Raw genomic sequence first — 20,395 nt, 5'->3', positions numbered from 1 at the left:
GTTTGGTTTGGTTTGTTTTAAAGGTTTAGATTTTTTTTTTAAATCTAACATAAATATGCCCGCACATGGTGACAAAGTTGTGTGATTTGCTGCCAACCCCTCATGTTGCAGAATGATAGACTTGTCATCCATTGAGCATGTTCGGGATGCTCTGGATCTGTGTACCACAGTGTGATCCATTTCCTGTCAATATTCTGAAGAGGAGTGGTCCAAAATCCCACAAGGCCATAATCAGTCACCCGATGACCTCTGTGTTGTCCTGTGTGTTAAACTGTGGTCACACCAAATGCTAACATTGGATTGGAGGGGGGGCTTTTGTGTGCTTTAACAAAGCAAAAACCTTATTTTCTGTATGTCCTCAACTCATACAGTACAGTACCTTTTTATGTGCTTTAAAAAAGCAACAACTTTATTTTCTGTATAACCTCAACTCATGCAGTACAGTACAGTAAAGTACACATGCAGTATTATAGATGTACACAACTCACTCACTCACAAAACCTGTGTGGGTGTGTGTTTGCGTGTGCATGTGCATACATGAGTACATGTGTGCACGGCATGCAGGCACTCATGCTCACGCTTCATGCCACCCCACCATTAGTCAGTGCCCCACTTGGGCCACCCCTATCAGAAGGTCTGGACACACCCCTGCAGCTTTAAAGCTTTAAAGAAACTGGGTACATTCAGAGTATTCCTGATTCGAAAAACAATTGCTAAAGGACTGCTGCACTGTTTACCTGCCTCCTTCCTGATAATGTCAAACAAATAATGAGAAGGAGATGAAAGGTACTGACCTGCAGTCAGCCAGGACATTGTTTGCATTTCCAAATTGCCCTTGATAAAATAAAGTGATAATCTCTACCTTCAGCTGTAACGTTGTTTCATGACTTGCAATGATGCTTAACATTAAAAGGAGCGCACATGGAGATCACACAGCCATAGCATTGTGGGACTGTACACTGAAGTGCAGTAATACAAAAAGGAACATTCACCACAGCTGCTTTACTGCTGAATTATTCAGACTTATTGTAGGAGTTATCAGTATCTTGGTTTCTTTTGTTTGTCAGATCACAGGTTGAAGCCACACAGCATGCAAAAGTGACAAACTGTCAAAGTGCTGCAGCCAGTTAGCTCACACTGCTAACTGCTTTGTGCTTTATCAAGCGGAGCAGAGGAGTGTTACAAATGCAAAGTCATGACACATATGATTTGTTTTCACACAGAGAGCAACCCAGTGTTTTTGTCCTTATTCGAAAGAGAGTGTTGCTGAGCTGAGACATTTAATTCAACAATATATAAAGTATATGTTTTAGAAGGTAAGGTAAGGCAAGGCAATTTTATTTGTATAGGCCGTTTTTACAAACAGTTTGTCTCAAAGGGCTTTACATGGCATCATAACAACATCCTCTGACCCTCACTGAGGAAAAACAGGGAAGCAGCGGGGAAAAGGGGGGGAAGGGGGCGAGGTAAAGTAAATAATTTAGAGATACTAAACTACAGGCAACAAATGCAAAATCTACTCCAGATAATTGCATGATTGTGTCTACGGTGGCATTTGATAGGTGGTTTGTTTGATTGATTGCATAACTGGGGAGCCTTCTGCATCTTAAGCAGTTGCAGGTCATTTGGTGAGCTCGCCTGTTCTCCCAACGCGCTGTAAGTTCAGTAAGTAAGATGGTTTTTGTGCTCCTGGACTGGCCGGAGTGCCACCTCATTGAAGAAGATGAGAAGAGTTTCCTCTTTGCACCAGCACCACTCAGTCAGAAGCTCCTTACTGAGTTGAAGGCTGGTTCCAGCAGATGTTGTTGTTGTTGTTGCCCTAGACGCTTTGCACCTACCTTCCCTTCAGAAACTGACACATTGGGATAGTGATGCCACCTTCTTGGTAACTTTGTCTCTCTGCAGGTCAATTCATTTGACAATTTCTTGAAGAACCTATTAGTACCTCCATTTACTGGCCTTCCTCTAGTGCTTCGTAAAATCAAGGCAAGATTTCGGTCAATGTGGGATGTGCCACACTGCTTGCAGGGTGGGTCTGCCACATTGCCCCAGATGTGTAAATGGTTTGGGGTTGGGGAGAGGGGGCCCCAGAGTTCAATCAAAGACAGCAATTGTTTGAGGGCCGAGTCCCACTGCACCCAGTGGGCCTGGAAGAAGTTATGACATCAAGATACAATAAAGTTTTATTGAATTACCATATGCTGTAGAGTCCGTTGTTCTTTGTGAAATGTTGAAATAATCTAAAAAAAAAAAAAAAGGCAAAGTTTAACACCAATCCACAGTGTATTGTGGTTGTTGCTCTGTCTCTGTTAGAGAAGTGAGAAAAGTAAACCAACATTCGATCCTGAATCTCAGGTGTAGCCCAACTGCATGAAATCCAGTGTGTCGCAGCTCGAGCTAATTCATTATTTAAGACACATTCTTTTGAAATATTATTGATGTCATTAACACAGAATCCACCGAGACTACTGACCTCATGAGCAGTCAATACAGTCTTTATTCTATGCAGAGGGATGAAATTAGTCAGTCTCTAAACAACTTGGGACATTATCAGGTGCAGTGTGTGTGTATACTGTACAATATATATTTAGTATTTTATTTATTTTTTGTTTGTTTCTGGTTTGCAATATCTTGTCGGGCCTTTCATTTCACATCAGCAGTCAAAGAACAGAGTCTACAAAGTCTCCTTGTAATGTACTGAATCTGGCCTTCCTCCTTCCTCTGAGTTTAGTTGGTTGTGAATAAACTTCCCCCTCAGTTGATGTTCGCTGACTTTCAGTCGAAACCATAATTGTGCATTTCTCCTTTAAATTATGACTGTTTGATTTCAATATATTTTAATATTCCTGGCAGATATAAATTAATTGACACAGAGGAAATAGGCTAAATGTGAATCTGTGTTGTGAATATGTTCAATTATTCATCTTTTTGTTAAAAAGGGCATTTGCACCAACTTTACACTTGAAGTTAAGTTTACTCAACATGACTAGTAGCTTCCTGTTAACCATATACAAACATCTGTCAGGTGTAAGATCCCACTGTCAAAACCCTGAAGATGATCTTAAATGAAATATAACTGTGTTAATAAAAGTAAAGGGCAGCTTCCACACCTTCCTCTACGGCTTCAATTTTTATTTTGACTTTATATTTTCAGAGGTAGTGACACATCACATTTTGCAGCAATGATCAAATTTTCTCCAATGGATGAAATTCAGGTCATGTCCTCAGTCTTCTGGGGTTTTATCAATCAGTGAGTGTTTTACAATTTTTCATACGTTTACTCCAAGACCACTCCTTTTTAACCGCCTATTGTTTGCTTGACATTCTCCAGACAAACTGATGCTTCCTTCATTTATCTCTTCCTTGACTGTTTCCTTATCCTACACCAGTTTAACCTGCTTAACATTATCTCTGTATACGTGCAAACAGATTTAATGATACATTACATCAGAAAGGCCTATGGTGTGTTAGCCTGCTGACGTGTTTAATGCCTCTGTCATGACTGGCAGAGACATTAAAACAAAATCACTGACATGGTACCATAAGATGTAATGTTACTGTCCCCTTTTTCTAGATCGACTCTTCCTGTCTTTACTAAACAAAGTAACAATTTGATGGAAAAATACAATGACAGTGAAATGTGATAGAATAGGAGAAATAGTCTGTTGAATACCACATTTTACCACAAAATGTGCATCAGGACTCCAGTGAAGAACCACAGGCTTCTCCCACTGAGTCAGTTTAATAACTAGTTTTACTTGGTTCCTGGGATTTGAGGCACCCACTTGGTAAAACACACGAGTGACATAACTCAGGTAAAGTTACCAATAAGCAAAAAATGTGTAAGTGCCAACAATTTTTGTTTCATCATTATAAATAAACGATATCTCCCCTTGGCCCATGGCCTATGACTGACATTTCTGGTTTCAATCCTTTATAAATGGCAGTCCTTTGTCCAGGATCACTCAAAACAGCATGCATGCCTGGATAACACTTTTTTTTTTTTTTTGTGAACACATAGCCTATCTACATGTGCCTTTAATGTGTTAATAATATAATATTTCATGTTACATATAAACTATATAGGTTCTAGTCAGACTTTGCCCTTTCACTACAGTTAGGCTACACCTCATAGCCTAGAACCAGCAAAACATCAAGTCGTCTCCACGCCCAGAAAACATATTGGCGTTCATGAGCATGAACAAAATGAGTAGCCTACAACGAAGCGTCGCTATAAAAACACAAGTGTCTATTTAAAAGGCGGTGTCCTGAAAGCATCATGTTTCCCGTTGAGCTCCCTGTGATCACGGGTATCTCTGGTGCTATCTCTTGGCTGATGTGTACGCACGGCGCGGAGCGGGGAGCGCCGCTCATTCACTTCCAGGTGCAGAGCGTCGCGGTCCAGTCACATTTCAACACGAACTGCTTTCGGCCTGATAAATGCGCATGCGCACCAAGGCTGACCCCTCCAGTTTCTGCGTGCAATGCCACGTTAGTAGCGGTAGACACAAAATACCAGCTACTCTCCCAACCTTTAACAAGGGAAGAAACCCAAAACTGAGACCAAAACCTCCGCGCAACAGTGACGGACCACATTTCCACCTCCAGTTTCTCTGTCAGGAAGAAGACTCGACTGCAGCTATGTTGAAGTTTTTGCTCGTCTGCACGCTGGCCGTAGCCAGCAGGGCTGAGATCCCCGAGGAAGAAGACGTCCTGGTGCTGAAGAAGAGTAACATCGACGAGGCTCTCAAAGCTCACCCCAACATCCTGGTTGAATTCTGTAAGTAACAGCACCGCTTCAGCAGCTCTGCCGCTGATGCTCATGCTAACTACCCCCGGCAGCAGGCTCGCCGCCGGCTTCCCGGTTAGCTAGCTGCGGTAACGTTACGCCTGCTTCAATGGTAACGTAGCGTTAAACTTTGACACTTGAGACAAGTTGCCGTCGTCGCTAGCTAATTTACCGGTGTGCTGCTCAAATTTGCACCCCTGTGTAAATGTGTTTCACCGAGTTGTTTACCGGCGAGTTGCTCTCCGGTGTTAAAACTGTACGGGGGGTTTTGTTTATCATTGTGCGCTCTCTCTTTGTCAGGCTGTTTCCTTATGCATTCACTAGCTAGCACCGAGTAACGTTATCCTCTTCAGTGCGGAGGGATGCTGAGGAAACACGGCTGTTACCGCTCACCATCAGACCGTAGGTTTGGTTTTTACTTGGCGAGAAAACCACGATGGTGTAGCTGCTGCTAGCTTTGCTGCATCCCACTCTATTAATGAAACAGGGAGCTCCTTCTGTAGTAGTAATAACTCACTTGTATGAAGCAGCTTGCCGTGGGTGACTGTAAAGTTTCGAGTGCTTGCAGTGGTTTCATAATTAGTTTCACTGTGTGCAACCCGGAGGTCATATTTCCTGTAGTTTTAACCCACTGCTTGGCCTTTATTGACTTAGTTCCCCCAACAACTTGATGAGTTTTCACAGCCGAGGCTTAAATGAAGCACTTCTCCGCAGCTAACAGGCCCATCCCGCTTCACTTTTGTCAGATTGTTGACTTGATCACATATTGTCTGACAAATCCGTGGACCAGTCAGAGGAGCCCCTGGGATGGACTGTCCAATCAGCTCCGCGATGGGAGGGGGAAGGCTTTTGTTTGCCCCCACGTATCCCTCAGCTGGGCGGGATCTGTGTGTATATGTGGAGCTAGGTTGACGTGTACTTTACAAAAGTTCATCTGTGCGTTTTATATTGAGTGGACTGGAACAAGGAAGTGTTGTTAATGGTCGAGAATTAACGGAGGTGCAGTGTAGGCTATTACACTTTATTTGACGTGTCACTCCTGATAAGGCGTGTGTCTGTTTGGAGTTTGTGTCCACATTTGTACAATTGAACACCATGGCTTACAAATTAACATGTGAGACCACAGCAAAAATTAAATTAGGCCACATTTTTGTGGAAATCGGCTCCAGTCACCACGTTTTAATGGTCTTTGAAAAAATCCTGTAAAGATCAACATGCCCCCTGTTTTGGAAAGGTCTCTAACTGCACCAAAAAATAGAATTGTACTTTGATCTTGTTGTATTAACCAGTTTTTCATCCAGTTTTACCTTTTCCTGTTGGATATGGATGATGAAGTTGATTCAAATGTTGTGTAAGAATCAATTGCCTGATAATAATTGGAGCACATGCAGTGACTTGCCTTTACTTCCATTACATACATTCTTGTTAAAGAATGGATATGTTGAACATTCTGGCAGCTGTCTAGACAAACTCTCTCTCTTAAATTATGATTGAAATCTGTGCTGATTTCTGAGTAATCAATAATGGCAATATCATACATGCAGCCCTGTCTTTGTTGTGCTTATATTTTATGTTTGTTTGTTTTTTAACAAAGTTGCTAATCTGTGTTTGTCCCGCAGATGCACCATGGTGCGGTCACTGCAAGGCCCTGGCTCCAGAGTACGCCAAGGCAGCTGGCATGCTAAAGGCCGAGGGGTCAGCGATCCGCCTGGGCAAAGTGGACGCCACAGAGGAGACAGAACTGGCACAAGAGTTCGGCGTCCGGGGGTACCCCACCATCAAATTCTTCAAGGGAGGCGAGAAGGAGTCACCCAAAGAGTACTCTGGTGAGCATGAATGTGCTTGTTTGGTTCAGACTTGCTTGCATCAGATAGAATACTTACAGATTGGGAGCATTTGTTGGATATTGACATAATTCAAATACAATATTCGATGATTTTTTTTTTGTCAGATGGAGTCAATATTGTAATGCTCTTCTAAATGATACCATGCAACTCACTGGATAATTTAGTCATACACTGATTTTAAAAATGTGCCTCTTATCTGTGGTAGCCTCTAACTTAGTTTATCTCAACCAAAAGCTTCATGATGAATGGGTGATGTAATCTTGAGCAACCGCTATCATAATCAAGTGAATGAAAATAACTTTGCAGTCTAATGTAGTGGAAATCTATGTAGATTGCAGATGGGATCAGACAACCGTAGGGACTTTGGTTTTTTACACTGTTGGTAATACGAGCTGCACAGCAGTGTAACAGTGAGTCAGCCACTGCTTCGGCCAATCGGCTCGCAGCAACACGGCAGAGGCAAAATGTAGGCCGGGCCTCCTCTGCACGTTCCTCTCATGCTGACTGTGAGCCTAGCCTCTCAGCTGGGCAGAGGTATGTGCAGTTCTTCACGTCGCCTTCTCCGCTGGCTGGGTTCAGTTTGGGGTGGGAGGGGAGAGCAAGTTGGGATATTTTAGTGGAAATGACTAGTCCAGCTTCTAGAAACGTCTCAGCCTCGTCTCCCACACGCTGCACGAAAACCACGCGCTAAATCACTTCATCAGCATGTGTTTCATTCTGAGCGAAGTTGCTTCTGTCTTGCATAAGTCTGTTGCTGACTTTTAATTCAACTTTAACTGCAACAATCTTCCTCTGAAGGAAGGTCGACGTGTTTTTGCGCCTCAATGATTCCATTATACATCACGGTGTGTGGTTTTGAAAAGCAAAAACAAAAGAACAGATTCCTGTGTTGTCAGCTCTGAAGTTTCAAGACGTGTCAGAGGTGTCAGAGGTTTTTTTTTCTACAAAGCTTTCATTTTCACTTTCAGAATGATTTGAAGTTAAAACTTTCAGAGGAGAAAGTGTGTGAAGGGTTTCTCTGTGCCTCCACTCATAAAACGAAGTAGAGGAAATGCAAATCGATATTTTTTTAACACCTGCTCCCTTGAGACACTAAACTTGAGTTTGAGGTCTGCTGTGTCGCAGGGGAAAGCATTTTGACCTGTGAATTTAGATTTTTAGGTTTTATGACGTCTGTGCACACAATAACCCCGAGTTTTCTTGTTGCAGCTGGCAGGCAGGCAGATGACATCGTCAACTGGCTGAAGAAGCGCACAGGCCCAGCTGTTGCCACCATTACACAGGTCACAGAGGCCGAGACTCTCATCGCCGACAACGAGGTTGCCGTCATCGGATTCTTCAAGGTACAGATCTGATATATGAACTAAATAACAGGTTAGGGTTCACAGAGGTGAAAAGCTCGTTCCTTTTGTTTTCATTCTGTCGATTGTTGAAAGATTAATATGATAGTTATGCGTATATAGCAGAGGTCCTCAACGTTTTTCAGGCCAAGGATCCCTGATTGATGGAGACATGGAGCAGAGACCCCTACTATATTGTATAAAATTGTGTATTATATTAAACTGGGCCCAGTATCATGTATAAATGTACCTTGTTATTGTGCATTCACTACTAAGCTTTTCAAATAATGATATGATAATCATGCAGAAAAGCTATTCAAATTGACGTTTAAAAAAAAAAAAAAAACATAAACAGGAATTCCCACGTGTCCTTGAAAACCTGGAAAATGGTTACCAATTTTCCAGTTATGGAAAACATATGGAAAATGTCCTGGAAAAGCTTGAGTTGTCCTGGAAAATTATTTGTCACATCATGACATCACCACCAGAGCTCTGTTTGACTTTTCTAAATAAGTACCTAGCAAGAAAACTAGCAACTTTGAGTTGATCAAACATTATCATATAATTTCTAAGCATGTAAGAGATTATGGCTCTAATTTATGAAATGATCTCTTGTATCTCATACGTACTGCACATAAATATGATAATATGTAATGATAATAATAATAATGATAATAATGATAATAATAATAATAATAATAATAATAATAATAATAATAATAATAATAATAATAATAATAATACAACAAAACTGTAGCAGCTGAAAATATCCTGGAAAATGATTTCAAGAAAAGAGTGGGAACCCTGATAAATGTGGAAACTAAAATATATAAACCACTGCCTCATCAACCACCATGATGACCTCTGGCATATACTGTAGTATCATATCAAAAAAGAAAACGATATACCATAGCTGTGTTGCTTTATCATCTCTAAAGATGTTTGTTTGAATATGTTCATCGTTCATCGTTTTACCGGTGAAAGTCACTATAACGGCCACTCGTAACTTCTGACCGGTGAACTCGTACCAGATCGAACTGGTACGACTTCACGGTCGGAAAAATACGAGTTTCCTTGAACGCACCATAACAGTCCTCGTCCCTACGTCGCCACATTCACGGCGTCCCTTGGCTGCACACACAGCCCTGCATGTAGGATACGATAAATGTTTTCTCCTCGGCTCAGAGCAGAGCAGAGTGACAGACAGACCCGTGTTTCGGTCCAAACACTCTATGTAAGTGATTGCTGTCGGAAGATATAACTATTTAAGACTTATATTAACACAAATATATCACTTACTTCTGCTTTAAATAATGTTCTTGTGTGTCTGTAGGATGCTGACTCCGCCGGTGCCAAAGCCTATGCCAAAGCAGCTGAATCTACAGATGACATTCCTTTCGCCATGACCTCAGATGATGCCGTCTATTCCAAGTTTGAAGTAACCAAGGACAGTGTTGTCCTCTTCAAGAAGGTGACGTCAACCTCTTTAAATTTATTTCTTCACTGTTTCATTATAATGACAGAGTTTGGCGTCACAGTGAGAGAAACCATGCATCTATATGTACATGTACAGTATGTTCTCGAACATCTGGAAAAACTGGTTCCAGGACAGATTTCAAAATGGATGATGCATCGTTTTTTTTTTTTTAATAATTACTCACAGTCCCATCAGAGTATGTTGTAAACAGTTCATGTGTCAGTGACATGTGTAAACATTAGGGTTAGCTGCTGCTGAAGACGCTGCAGTATTTTTGATCTTCACCTTGGTAACGCGATGCTGTCGACCTCATGGTATCCCCTGTCTGTTGCTAATCTTGGCCCGTCTGGGCCCGTTACTTAACTTGACCTCAACATATTGAGTTGATGTTGATGAATGGTATAGAGCTTTACTTGGTGATGGTCCTTCTTTCAAGTAGCCCCATTGGCTGAATGGAGGACTGAATGGCAGCTCAGTGTCTTTTCTTTAAAACCGTATGTTCCTGCAACATGAAAACTTCCATTCTTACAGAACGGGTCAGAGATCAGCGCTTATCAGCTGAGCGATAACTTGGTCACTGTGTGGATTTGTCAAACTGGGTCAAGGTCCAGAATGTCTGTCAATAAAAATGATGCAAGCCCATAAATCAGAGATTGATTTAATTAATTTGAATGTCATTATATAGCACTGAATCACGATGCATATCTCAGGGCTTTTTAAGACGGAAGGTAAAGGCTTAATGATAGAGAGAAACCAACAACTCCCACAAAGGACAACACTGTGTGACAGGTTGGGTGGCGATGCAACTGAGCATCATGGTATTTCTTGAATGTTTTGAAATACACCACATGTCCCTGTATATCAGGCTATGTGAGGTACTGGACATGTGCTAAAAATGTCACTGCAAGTTGTAATTTAAAGTTCTTGTAAGTAATTTAATTGTATTAGTTAATTTCATAATGGTGTTACTGTTGTATCCAACTTGATTCATTCCTATACTGGAATGGCCAGACAAAAAATTACTACTATTCTGATTGGTCAAAATGTTTGTTGTTGCATCAGGTGTAATAACTTCAATATTCACTCATGTGAACTTCTCTTTTTGTCACGTGTGACAGCAAACTGAATATGTTTTGGTTAATTTGATAATGCTTAATCCTTGAGTCGTATAAACCTGGAACAGGTATTTTTCATTGACCACATTTACACACTAAAAATAACAAAAATTCAAATATTTGATCAACTAGTTGCAGCCCTAGTTAATTCCTCACCATTGTGCCTTGCATCTTGTTCTTTTATGGCTTTTGATGGGCTCCATGATTTTTAATTTAGTTTGCAGTAGATGAATAGTGAAATTATTTCTACCAGTCCTAGGTGCTTCAGTGAGAAGCAACAAACTTTGAAAATCTCACAATTGATCATCATCATCGCCCAGCGCTCTCCCTGCCATTGTCTGGCCCCGGATCTGTAACTTAAAGTCCCACTCCCGCGACTCTTTTCGGTCATTTTAAAACCAGCTCATTAGCAATGCGCCTCTGGAGGGTGGGCGGAGACTGAGCTGCTCTGCACCCGCCCAGCCACCTCCTCGCACCCCACCCCCCGCTCGCTGACAGCTGGACATTGTACAATTACAGATTCAGCGCGTTTAGCGTAAAACTCCACACTGGGATTCGATCCCAGACTGGAGCATAGCCCTTGCTCATGGTGCAAGCTGCTCTACCAGGTGAGCTATACCTGTTATACCCTGACAGCTACACCGAGCTGTAAAGCCTTTCACCTCTGGGCCAGATGCAGAGCGGGAGCTTGTAGCACTAGTGCCCTCCCCTGGAGCTGTGACACATAAGCTCCAGTCTCCCTGAAACTGCCAGTTTGCGTCTGCCATTGGTTCACAGCAATTTGAAGGCAGAAAAACTCAGAAATGCAATTTTGCACTTCCTTTTCTGCTGATATGTCCTCTAACACAAGAAAAATGCCACAGGAACATGTGAAAAGCACGAAAAACACGATTTTCATGGGAGTGGGTCTTTAAACCCTGATACAAACACTGCTGACACGTGGGCTTGGCGCCTGCAGTTAAGCAAACCCTCCCAAATCTGAGGCTCAGTCTTAATAAACAACCAGGGTCTGTGACTTGTTTATTGCAACAGGAGTTGAGGGCTTAAGTTTCAGAGCCTCGGTCGGAGCCCACAAGGATGGCAGCGCGCCACTGGCAAAATGTCCTTTCTCCCATTGTGTGCCCGTAAAGGCTGCTTGGCACAACTCTACAACTGCTATTCTTAACACCCAATAAAAGTCTGTTTGGTCCCTCGGGTCTTCCATCAGATGGGGTTTCCGAGGGGGTTTGCGAGTGGTTTGTCCGGTAAATCTGTGCTGTTCACAGGCAGATTAGATGGCTGGACAATATTTATATCTTAATGTTTTGTTTTTATTTGTTTACAGTTTGATGAAGGGCGCAATACCTTCGATGGGGAGCTAACCAAAGAGACGCTGCTGGCTTTTGTCAAGGCCAACCAGCTGCCTCTGGTCATTGAGTTCACTGAGCAGGTAATAACTGGAGTCACATTCATCAGTTCCACCACTAAACAATAATAAGCAATGCAAATTCATGTTTGATACCTACAAACTTGTGTGTTTCTGCAGACCGCCCCCAAAATCTTCGGCGGAGATATCAAGTCCCACATCCTCATGTTTTTGCCCAAAGCCGCCTCAGACTTCCAGGACAAAATGGACCAGTTTAAGAAAGCCGCAGAGGGATTCAAGGGAAAGGTAGGCGAATCATCCGAAGCGAAGAGACGTGTCACTCTTTTAAACTGCACTGTGATGGCAGTGTGTTCTGTAAGCCATCAAGTCTTAGATTGCAATGTCAGGCATGAATATTAAGTAACCTGTTGAGATCAAATCAAATATCGATCTCTTCCGTCTCTTCCTCTCCAGATCCTGTTCATTTTCATTGACAGCGATGTGGACGACAACCAGCGCATCTTGGAGTTCTTTGGCCTGAAGAAGGAAGAGTGCCCAGCCATTCGCCTCATCACCCTGGAGGACGAGATGACCAAGTACAAGCCAGAGAGCGACTCCATCACAGCAGAGAGCATCACCAAGTTCTGCACACTCTTCACCGAGGGCAAGCTCAGAGTGAGTGAGAGAGTTTATTTGCATGAACTGTAGTCTTGCACATGCATAATGGCGTTTGCGAACTGTTGAAGCAGCCACAAGTAATTAGTTTGAATTGAATTTTAAATCCTGTTAATGCGATGGTCTGTTCTTTTACAGCCCCATCTCATGAGCCAGGACATCCCCGAAGACTGGGACAAAACCCCCGTCAAGGTGCTGGTGGGCAAGAACTTCGAGGAGATCGTCTTCGATCCCACCAAGAATGTCTTCATAGAATTTTGTAAGAGCCTCTTTGTTTATCTCCCCAAAACATTTTCATTTGAAAAGCAGGGCACCACAGTGGTCAGCAGATTCAGGGCCGTGGTGTTTCACGTGCTAAGGGGGTATTTTCAGTCACTCCAAGCTCAGTTGCTCACAGGTGTTAGATTTGGCAAAAGTCTTCAGCTGCAGTGTCGGAAACTCGAATCTCACCCTTCCTCTCTTTGCCCATGCTAAGCCCTTTTACAAATACCGAAGGCTTCACTCGTATACCTTTTCAGCCCCACTCTGCTGAGATTTGTTTGCCACCAGACACTGATGTTGAAGGATCTGGTTAAATATAGCCACTGGATTATTTTTATAGTCATTCACATCCAAAATTTGCACTATTTGTGGAGGAATTTTCCATCGCTGGCTGTTTAAATACAGCTTATGGCCGGTCATGCACAACAGGGAAGACCCATATTCCCTGACAGGTGGCGGTGGGGTTCCTAGCCAGTCAAAGCAGAATGCCTGCTTCTAGGGATTTACTTCACTATTAAAATGAGTGTTAAAGCAGCTCAATAACAGTTGGTAGAAATAATATTAATAACATTTTACTGAAGAATTTTTTTTGTTCCTAAATGCAGACAGTGATTGACCTACTGTCATTACAATTACATTGTGAGTAATCACTGAACTTGTTTTTTTTTGTGATATTTAGATGCACCCTGGTGTGGACACTGCAAACAGCTGGCTCCCATCTGGGACAAGCTGGGAGAGAAGTATAAGGACAGCGCCGACACCATTGTGGCAAAGATGGATTCCACAGCCAACGAGATCGAGGCAGTGAAAGTCCACAGCTTCCCTACTCTCAAGTTCTTCCCTGCAGGAGAAGATCGCAAGGTGAAAACCTCAGCACTGAGAGCATATTACAATTTCACATCCTACAGGCCACAAGACTTGATAGATAATATTTATTACTGTGAAACCAAGTGACTGAGTGAGTAGAAATATGTCAAATCTCCAAATATTCACATGAACCTTTGGTCACTCAAGGTCACAATTGGCCCCAAAAACACAAAGTTGGTCCTCGCTCAAGAATTGTTATGCAAATTGCAACACAATTATAGGATAAAACGAAGCAACTTGAATGCTGCAGCTTGACTGGTTAGCAGAGGCGTAAGACCATGAGTTGGTAAATATCTCTAAAGAGCAAACATACCATTGGCTTCACAAAACATTTAACCAGTAATGTTGGTCAGTAATTGACACTTGCACTTATTACCACCAAAGAAGACTGTAATATCAAATTAAAGGGGTAGTTTGGGGCTTTTTGATGTGGCGTTGAGTGAGGTAGTCGAGTGCAGATGGTACTTTACATGCAATAGATTCTAATTAGCACTTTCCAAATTAAGAGCTGCTGCTGTGCACATGGCCATGAGAAAACTGTCTGGCAGTGTGCTGATTAGAATCTCCCGCAGGTAGACGACTGCCTCAAACAACCCCACATGAAAATCACACTATTCCTTTAAATGCAAATCTTTTGAATAGACAAGCAAACCATTCTCTCACACTTAATTGTTGTCGGTGACCCTCGAGACCAGATACATTAAATTTGCAGCTGCAAAGAACGAGGGTGAGTTTGTTTTGACTCCCAGTGCAATATATTACAAATCAGATTTAAGTTTTGCCTCTTGTTTTTAATGAATCAAGATTTGTTTTTAAATCTAATCAATAAATTCATAACACCAAGAATTTGTATCGGATTACCAGAGACGGCTTAAGAGCCTCACACCTAATTTGATGAGTATTGTCGCACCCTTCTCTGTTGACATCAGCCTTTTGTACTGACTGAGCCATGATCCATCCATCTCCTCTAAAGAAAGCTTCTACCCTCTCATTCATTATGTGCCTTTGCAGTTGTGAGTTGTTGTGATCCGGGCGCTTATTTGAATCCAACACCGCTATTGAGAGACTTATCATTAGTGCCTCTTGATTTAGCAGTGTCAACCGTGCGCGGAAACCGGAGCCTGCTGGCCTTGTAGGTTTCTGCACCATTATGTGGGTGTTTGGTTCCTGCTCGATGACCTCACTCTCTCCAAGATTTCCGGCACCTGCCTCTCTCTCCACGGCTCTCGTGCCGACTTTAGTTCAGCAATCTTAAAGATGTGCTATATACAGAGGGGGGCACCCTATAGTAAGTCTAAGAATTAGCCCATGACCTCACTTAGATGAAGCATGCAGGAGACCAAGGAGAGGCTGGTCATTGGGGTCAGACTTATGGCACTGAAAATTAAATTGGGTGCTTTGCCGTTGTCCTTTGGTTGTCCTTTTCACGTGAAACCTTATTTTAGCAACCATCCCACTCGCTTGTCGCTGTGTCACAGCTCATACATCACCCCTCGACAACTTATTGGCACTACTTGAAAACGGAGCACCAGGCTTTACTGGCTGTCCTCTAAATGGCATGATGATATTTTTGTCTTCAACTGTATGTTATACTGTCAATTTTTGTGCATTAATCAGTAATGGCGTCTGTTCAACAGGTGATCGACTACAATGGGGAGAGAACGCTGGAAGGCTTCACCAAATTCCTCGAAAGCGGTGGAAAGGAGGGTGGCGCCCCAGCCGGAGACGAAGAGGAGGACGAACTGGATGGAGATGTAAGAACATCTGAGCTGAGACAGAGTTAATCACCGTGTAGAGCCTCATGAGAGCGGACCTGGTAGACCAGACTGCTGAGAAAAGCTCAGTACAGTCTCCCTCAGAGTGAACATGGCTACACAAGAAAACATTTCATGGCTGTTAAAACCAAGCTAAACAGTAAAGCAGTTATTTACCTTTAATAACCAGAGCATTTACCATAATCTCCTGAAATCAACAGGGGGAGTTGAATACACAGTCAAGAGAAAGCATAAACAGCTCTATGTCTTTGCTTCTTGGCTGTGATTGAACTTTTATCTACAACCACATCAAGCCACAGAAACTCAACTATGTGACATGTGGTGCTGATTAGAACAGAATGGCACCAACACATAAACAATACTTGGATAACAGTCAGTTAGTTAGCTGCTTATGTTTGCGTGCGTGCATGGACAGATGTGCTTTCCCACTGGACAAAAAAACAGTTTAAACCGGCTAGCAACCAGCTTCTGACGGCCGTGGGAAAGGCTCATCGACCTGCGTCAAATGACTCTGCAATCGACGCAGGTTTTAATCGGCCCGGCTCCGATCGGCTTGTAGTGGGAACGTCAGACCCGGGTCGACCCGCTAATTTACGTGACTTTGCGCTGGTTGCAACTCGTACAAGATGCTTCGCTCGCACTCAATCAACATGTAACAACACTGGCAAGACAGTGAGGAAAGAGAGCTTCTCATGATCCATGGGGAAAAAAACACTGAACACCGCTGCACTATATTTTTATGTAGAGTTAGATATTGTATAAATATGGAGTGATGGGTAATTGTTTTCATTCATAATTCATGTATTACTACAACTAGATATCAGAAAAGACATACAGTAATGCCTCCCTGAACAAAATTGGTCAGCAAAGATCATCTATTAGCACAACCCTAAATATAAAAAAAAAGAAGGTAAGAAAAGGTAAGAAAGTAATAGAAACAGAGTTTTTATTTCAGTAGTTTAGTTTTAGTATAACAGTGAAAGTGAAGAGCTAGGAGGAGCGTGCATATGTCTCCGGCACTTTTTGGAGGCATATTTGCGTCATGTCTGAAGGCTCCCAGAATAGACCTACAGGACCAGGTCCTTTGAGGAGGTCAGGGTGTGACCTCAGAACTGACCCACTTTGCTTTTGTTTGGTTATACCATCCCACCCCCCACAAAAAACCTTCATTATATGAGCTAATAATCAAGTAGCCATTTGCAAGCAAATTTGTGCCACCTCAGCAGAATGTAAGGCTAGCATTTCTATTGGTGAGAATGTCTGTTAATCTGTCCCAGGAACCTGTGAACACATCTTTGCTGTGGATGCAGGTTGCAGTTGCTATGCATTTTGGGCTCTAGCAAGCTCTCCCATACTATGCACCCAGCTCTGTTGCATTTGATGCATATTAACCCTTGATACTCTTAACGAGGTTCTTCCTACTCCTACTGTCAGCACACCCCCTTCCCCGAAGTCTAATTGTGGCAGGGTGGACTGCTGTCTGCTAATTCCCCCTGCAGCTGTCAGAGCTGTTGACAGGGCTTTGCCTAGAGACCTGAGCCACATAAAAGCTGCACGTGCAGCGCTGCAGTCAACATTAGCACCTTCTTCTTTTTTTTCTCGTGCTCCTCCTCTGCCCACCTGTCCACAGACTAGACATGAAGGAATGGCTAAGCCAAACAAAGATATCATCTATATGTCAAGTATTGACCCCCTGATGTCTCATCAACATCTGCTCTGTATTAGATGCTGGTGAAACCTCATGGTCTGTCATTAAAACATGTCGGTACAGTTTGCATGTCTATTTTACAGTGATGGGAATAACGGCGCTTCGAGTAATCAAAAAAGTATATCTCGTTTTAATGCTGTTACGTTACCTGACAGTAAAATGCGCCGTGACTTGACTCGAGAAATTCCATCACAAATTAATACACCCGTTCAGATGTACCTTTATATAACCTAAACATTTTTTTCAGTCCATCAACTAGTCAGAAAAAAGCTATTTATCTGGAACTAACCAACTCAGTATTCCTCCGCACAGGAATACTGAGTGAGTTGGTTAATTCCAGATAAACAGGAGGTTAGGTTAGGGTTATGGTTAGGGGGTTAGGGGGGCGAGTCCAAGTAATTTGACATATTTGAGTGTTTTATCATAAAAAGAAACGCAATAGTTACTTTTCCTGCTAATTAGTTACTTTTATAATGTAGTAATTCAGTTGCTTTTGGGGGAAAGTAACTAGTAACTATAACTAATTACTGTGCTAGTTTCTATTCCAGTCCTGCTTGGCAGTATTGGTCAGTTTGTATTAAAAGGTGTCCCCTCTGCTCTCCAGGATTTGGAGGATATGGATGAAGGACAGGACGAGGACTCCGACGGTGAGGACGACGGCGAACACGACGAGTTGTAAGAGCTGGCAGAGGAGAGAAAGAGAGAGGAGACGAGTCCCGCCCCAACCCTTCCACCCAGTCGCCATCACTACCTCCACCTCCGTGTGGACCCTCCCTGTCCTGTGAACATTAATACGACCCCTTTTAACTGCCTCTCAGTCAGTCAGTCAGTCAGCCGGCCTGTTTGCCAGCTCACAAGTTAATCAGTCAGTCCATCAGTAGCGTGGCCGGGCCTTTTTTTTATACCAGCCACATCTCCAACCTCACAACTTCTGGCCAGACTGGTCTTGTCCCACCTTGGGGGGGACTCTGTGGAACAGCGCACCACCTCTACGGGAGACCTCAATGCCTTCTCTACAAAGCTCCACTCAGCTGTTTGCCTTGTGTATTTTAAAACCAAATGTAAAAAAAAAATGGCATTGAGATCTAGTTTTCAAAAAAAAAAGTTTGTTTCTTCTGATAAATCTGCTCCCCTCCTCTTAAACTAACACGTCACCATTGTTCAGTGTGGGTATGAGCTTCAATGAGTGTTGTAACCTGTATTTGAAGGTAAGGGGGGTGTCAGTGTTCTTCTCCCTCTGATAGAAGTCCAGAGAACCAGAGTTTTGTGAGGACTGAACTCTCAGGGGATAAGGGGCCATGTTTTTTTTTTTTTAATTTTTCTATTTTGCAACATTTTCTCTAAAACACACCCCACACAGCTTGTCCAGTGAGGCATAAGTCCCACTCCACCCGACCCCTCCCCTCCCAATCGTGAGCTGAGACCAATAATTTTCTTTCTTGGTGTGGGTTGGTGAGGGGGGAGGGGGAACTTCACATTTCATTCATCCAGTCTCCTCGTTTCAGTGCGGCTACTGACTATTTTCTAAAAAGGAACAAAGCTTAACTCTTTGGGGAAATCCTGTTTTATTTAATTGCTTTCACTATGAGTTTTTTTTTTGTTTTCTTGTTTTTTTAATTTAGGACTTGTCATTTTTAATGATGTACCATTGTGCCCAGCTGTAGCCAGTTGGCCCTGTTGGGGCAGAGTTGGCCCTCGGACACACTCTCAGGCCTGGGACGGTTTGTTTTTGAGCCAGCTGTGATAGGTCGCACTGCATTCATGCCTAATCAGAGATTCATTGTGGTTACTGAAGCAGACGGAGATTGGTACAGTTTACTGGTCAGGTTGGTCTGAGAGAAGTGTCTATTATATCTGAGGTGGGGAGAGAACAGTTGCACAGCCCCACCCCTCACCCATACTGTACCTCATACATCTCTTCTGGCTCTACCCAGCACCTCTGTTGCCTCAGTGTTGTGAGAGTGTGAGTGCATTGTGTGCCGTGTTGAATGACTAGTTCATATTTTCTGGTTGTCCAGGAACAGGAGCTTTTGTGTGTGTGTGAGTGTGTATGTGTGTGTAAGTATGCGTTTTGGCGCGGAGCGGAGGCTTGAGTAGAGCCAGGTGACGGGTATGACAGCTGTACAGCGGTGGGGGAAATTAATAAGCATTCCATCATATCCAAATTGATGTGGAAAACATAAAATGGTGGCCAATAAAAAAATATAAAACTATATCTGTGTTAAGTTTTCTTTCCTTTTTTCAGAGTTGGAAACTGTGGTAAACTGAAGCATAATATCTCATTAGATTGATTGTATACACATCCCTAAATTCCCACACACAATTTTGTAAAACACACAGTGAACTGACCCAAGGATCAAGTGATTACAATTGGTCAGGCAAATTCTAGACACAATAGATGACATGATATCCAAACAGTCAAAGGTTGACACACTGGCATAAGATACAGAGATGTTTGGGTAATGGCAGTGAAAATGCTAACATGTATGTTTACCAGTGACAGACGCATCTTCACATTAGCTTAATAATAAAATGTCAAGTACATCTGAGGATGATGGGTGTTACATCAGTAAATCCTAGGATTGTTTTTGTTTTTTTAATGACATAAGCACATTTATGACAGTTTCTCTAACGGGTTACACATTTGTCTGGTATAGTAGTAAGTATAATAACAATCTGTAAAGTGAGTCTGGAGACTTGTATGTCTGACAGTAAAGGTTTTGTGTGGCAGTGACTGAGCCCATGGCCACTTTCCTGGAGTATATCTGAATCTTGACTCAAACCTACAGATGTGAATGTGAGGTGATGGGTGAAAAAGTCTGGGGTTTACCAAAGTCATCATGATTCACCATTTGGGGGATGATGAATGGACCCAGTTGGTGGGCCAACAACCAACTGGCAGACCAATCCACACTGCCAGAAGAAATGACCATCAAAATTTCCCCAAAAGCCCCGAGGGCTGGTGGGGGAGGGGGGACACCTTCCAATTCCTGTCTTCAAATTTCTTTGATCCAAACCAAGATTCAGATCCTCACAAATGAAAAGCCTGAACCAGACCACGCTGGGCACTTGTAGAAATCTATTTTTTAAATGTTGCATCACCATTTTTTTTATTTGTTGTTTCCCAGTAGTCATATAGACGATGATGCAAACCATGGAAATGGTCATAATGACTCCTGAGTTAGACATCAGCCGT

The 20,395-nt window shown here is 42.7% G+C and overlaps 1 protein-coding gene across 1 annotated transcript; it reads left to right on the top strand.

The window, feature by feature from the left end:
- Nucleotides 1-4,465: 4,465 nt before the first annotated feature.
- On the top strand, nt 4,466-19,412 carry p4hb (prolyl 4-hydroxylase, beta polypeptide). The gene is made up of 11 exons (XM_085778239.1): nt 4,466-4,780; nt 6,409-6,615; nt 7,846-7,979; nt 9,310-9,447; nt 11,893-11,997; nt 12,094-12,219; nt 12,388-12,588; nt 12,727-12,847; nt 13,529-13,710; nt 15,354-15,470; nt 17,804-19,412. The coding sequence occupies exons 1-11, from the start codon at nt 4,642-4,644 to the stop codon at nt 17,876-17,878; spliced, it is 1,545 nt and encodes a 514-aa protein (XP_085634365.1). The 5' UTR covers nt 4,466-4,641; the 3' UTR covers nt 17,879-19,412.
- The last annotated feature ends 983 nt before the right edge of the window (nt 19,413-20,395 follow it).

The sequence above is a fragment of the Trachurus japonicus genome, chromosome 1, assembly GCF_045865225.1.
Source record: "Trachurus japonicus isolate A0001 chromosome 1, Traja_1.0".
Classification (NCBI taxonomy): domain Eukaryota; kingdom Metazoa; phylum Chordata; class Actinopteri; order Carangiformes; family Carangidae; genus Trachurus; species Trachurus japonicus.
The sequence above is the reverse complement of the archived record's forward strand: the minus strand, read 5'-3'. Positions and strand labels throughout refer to the sequence as shown.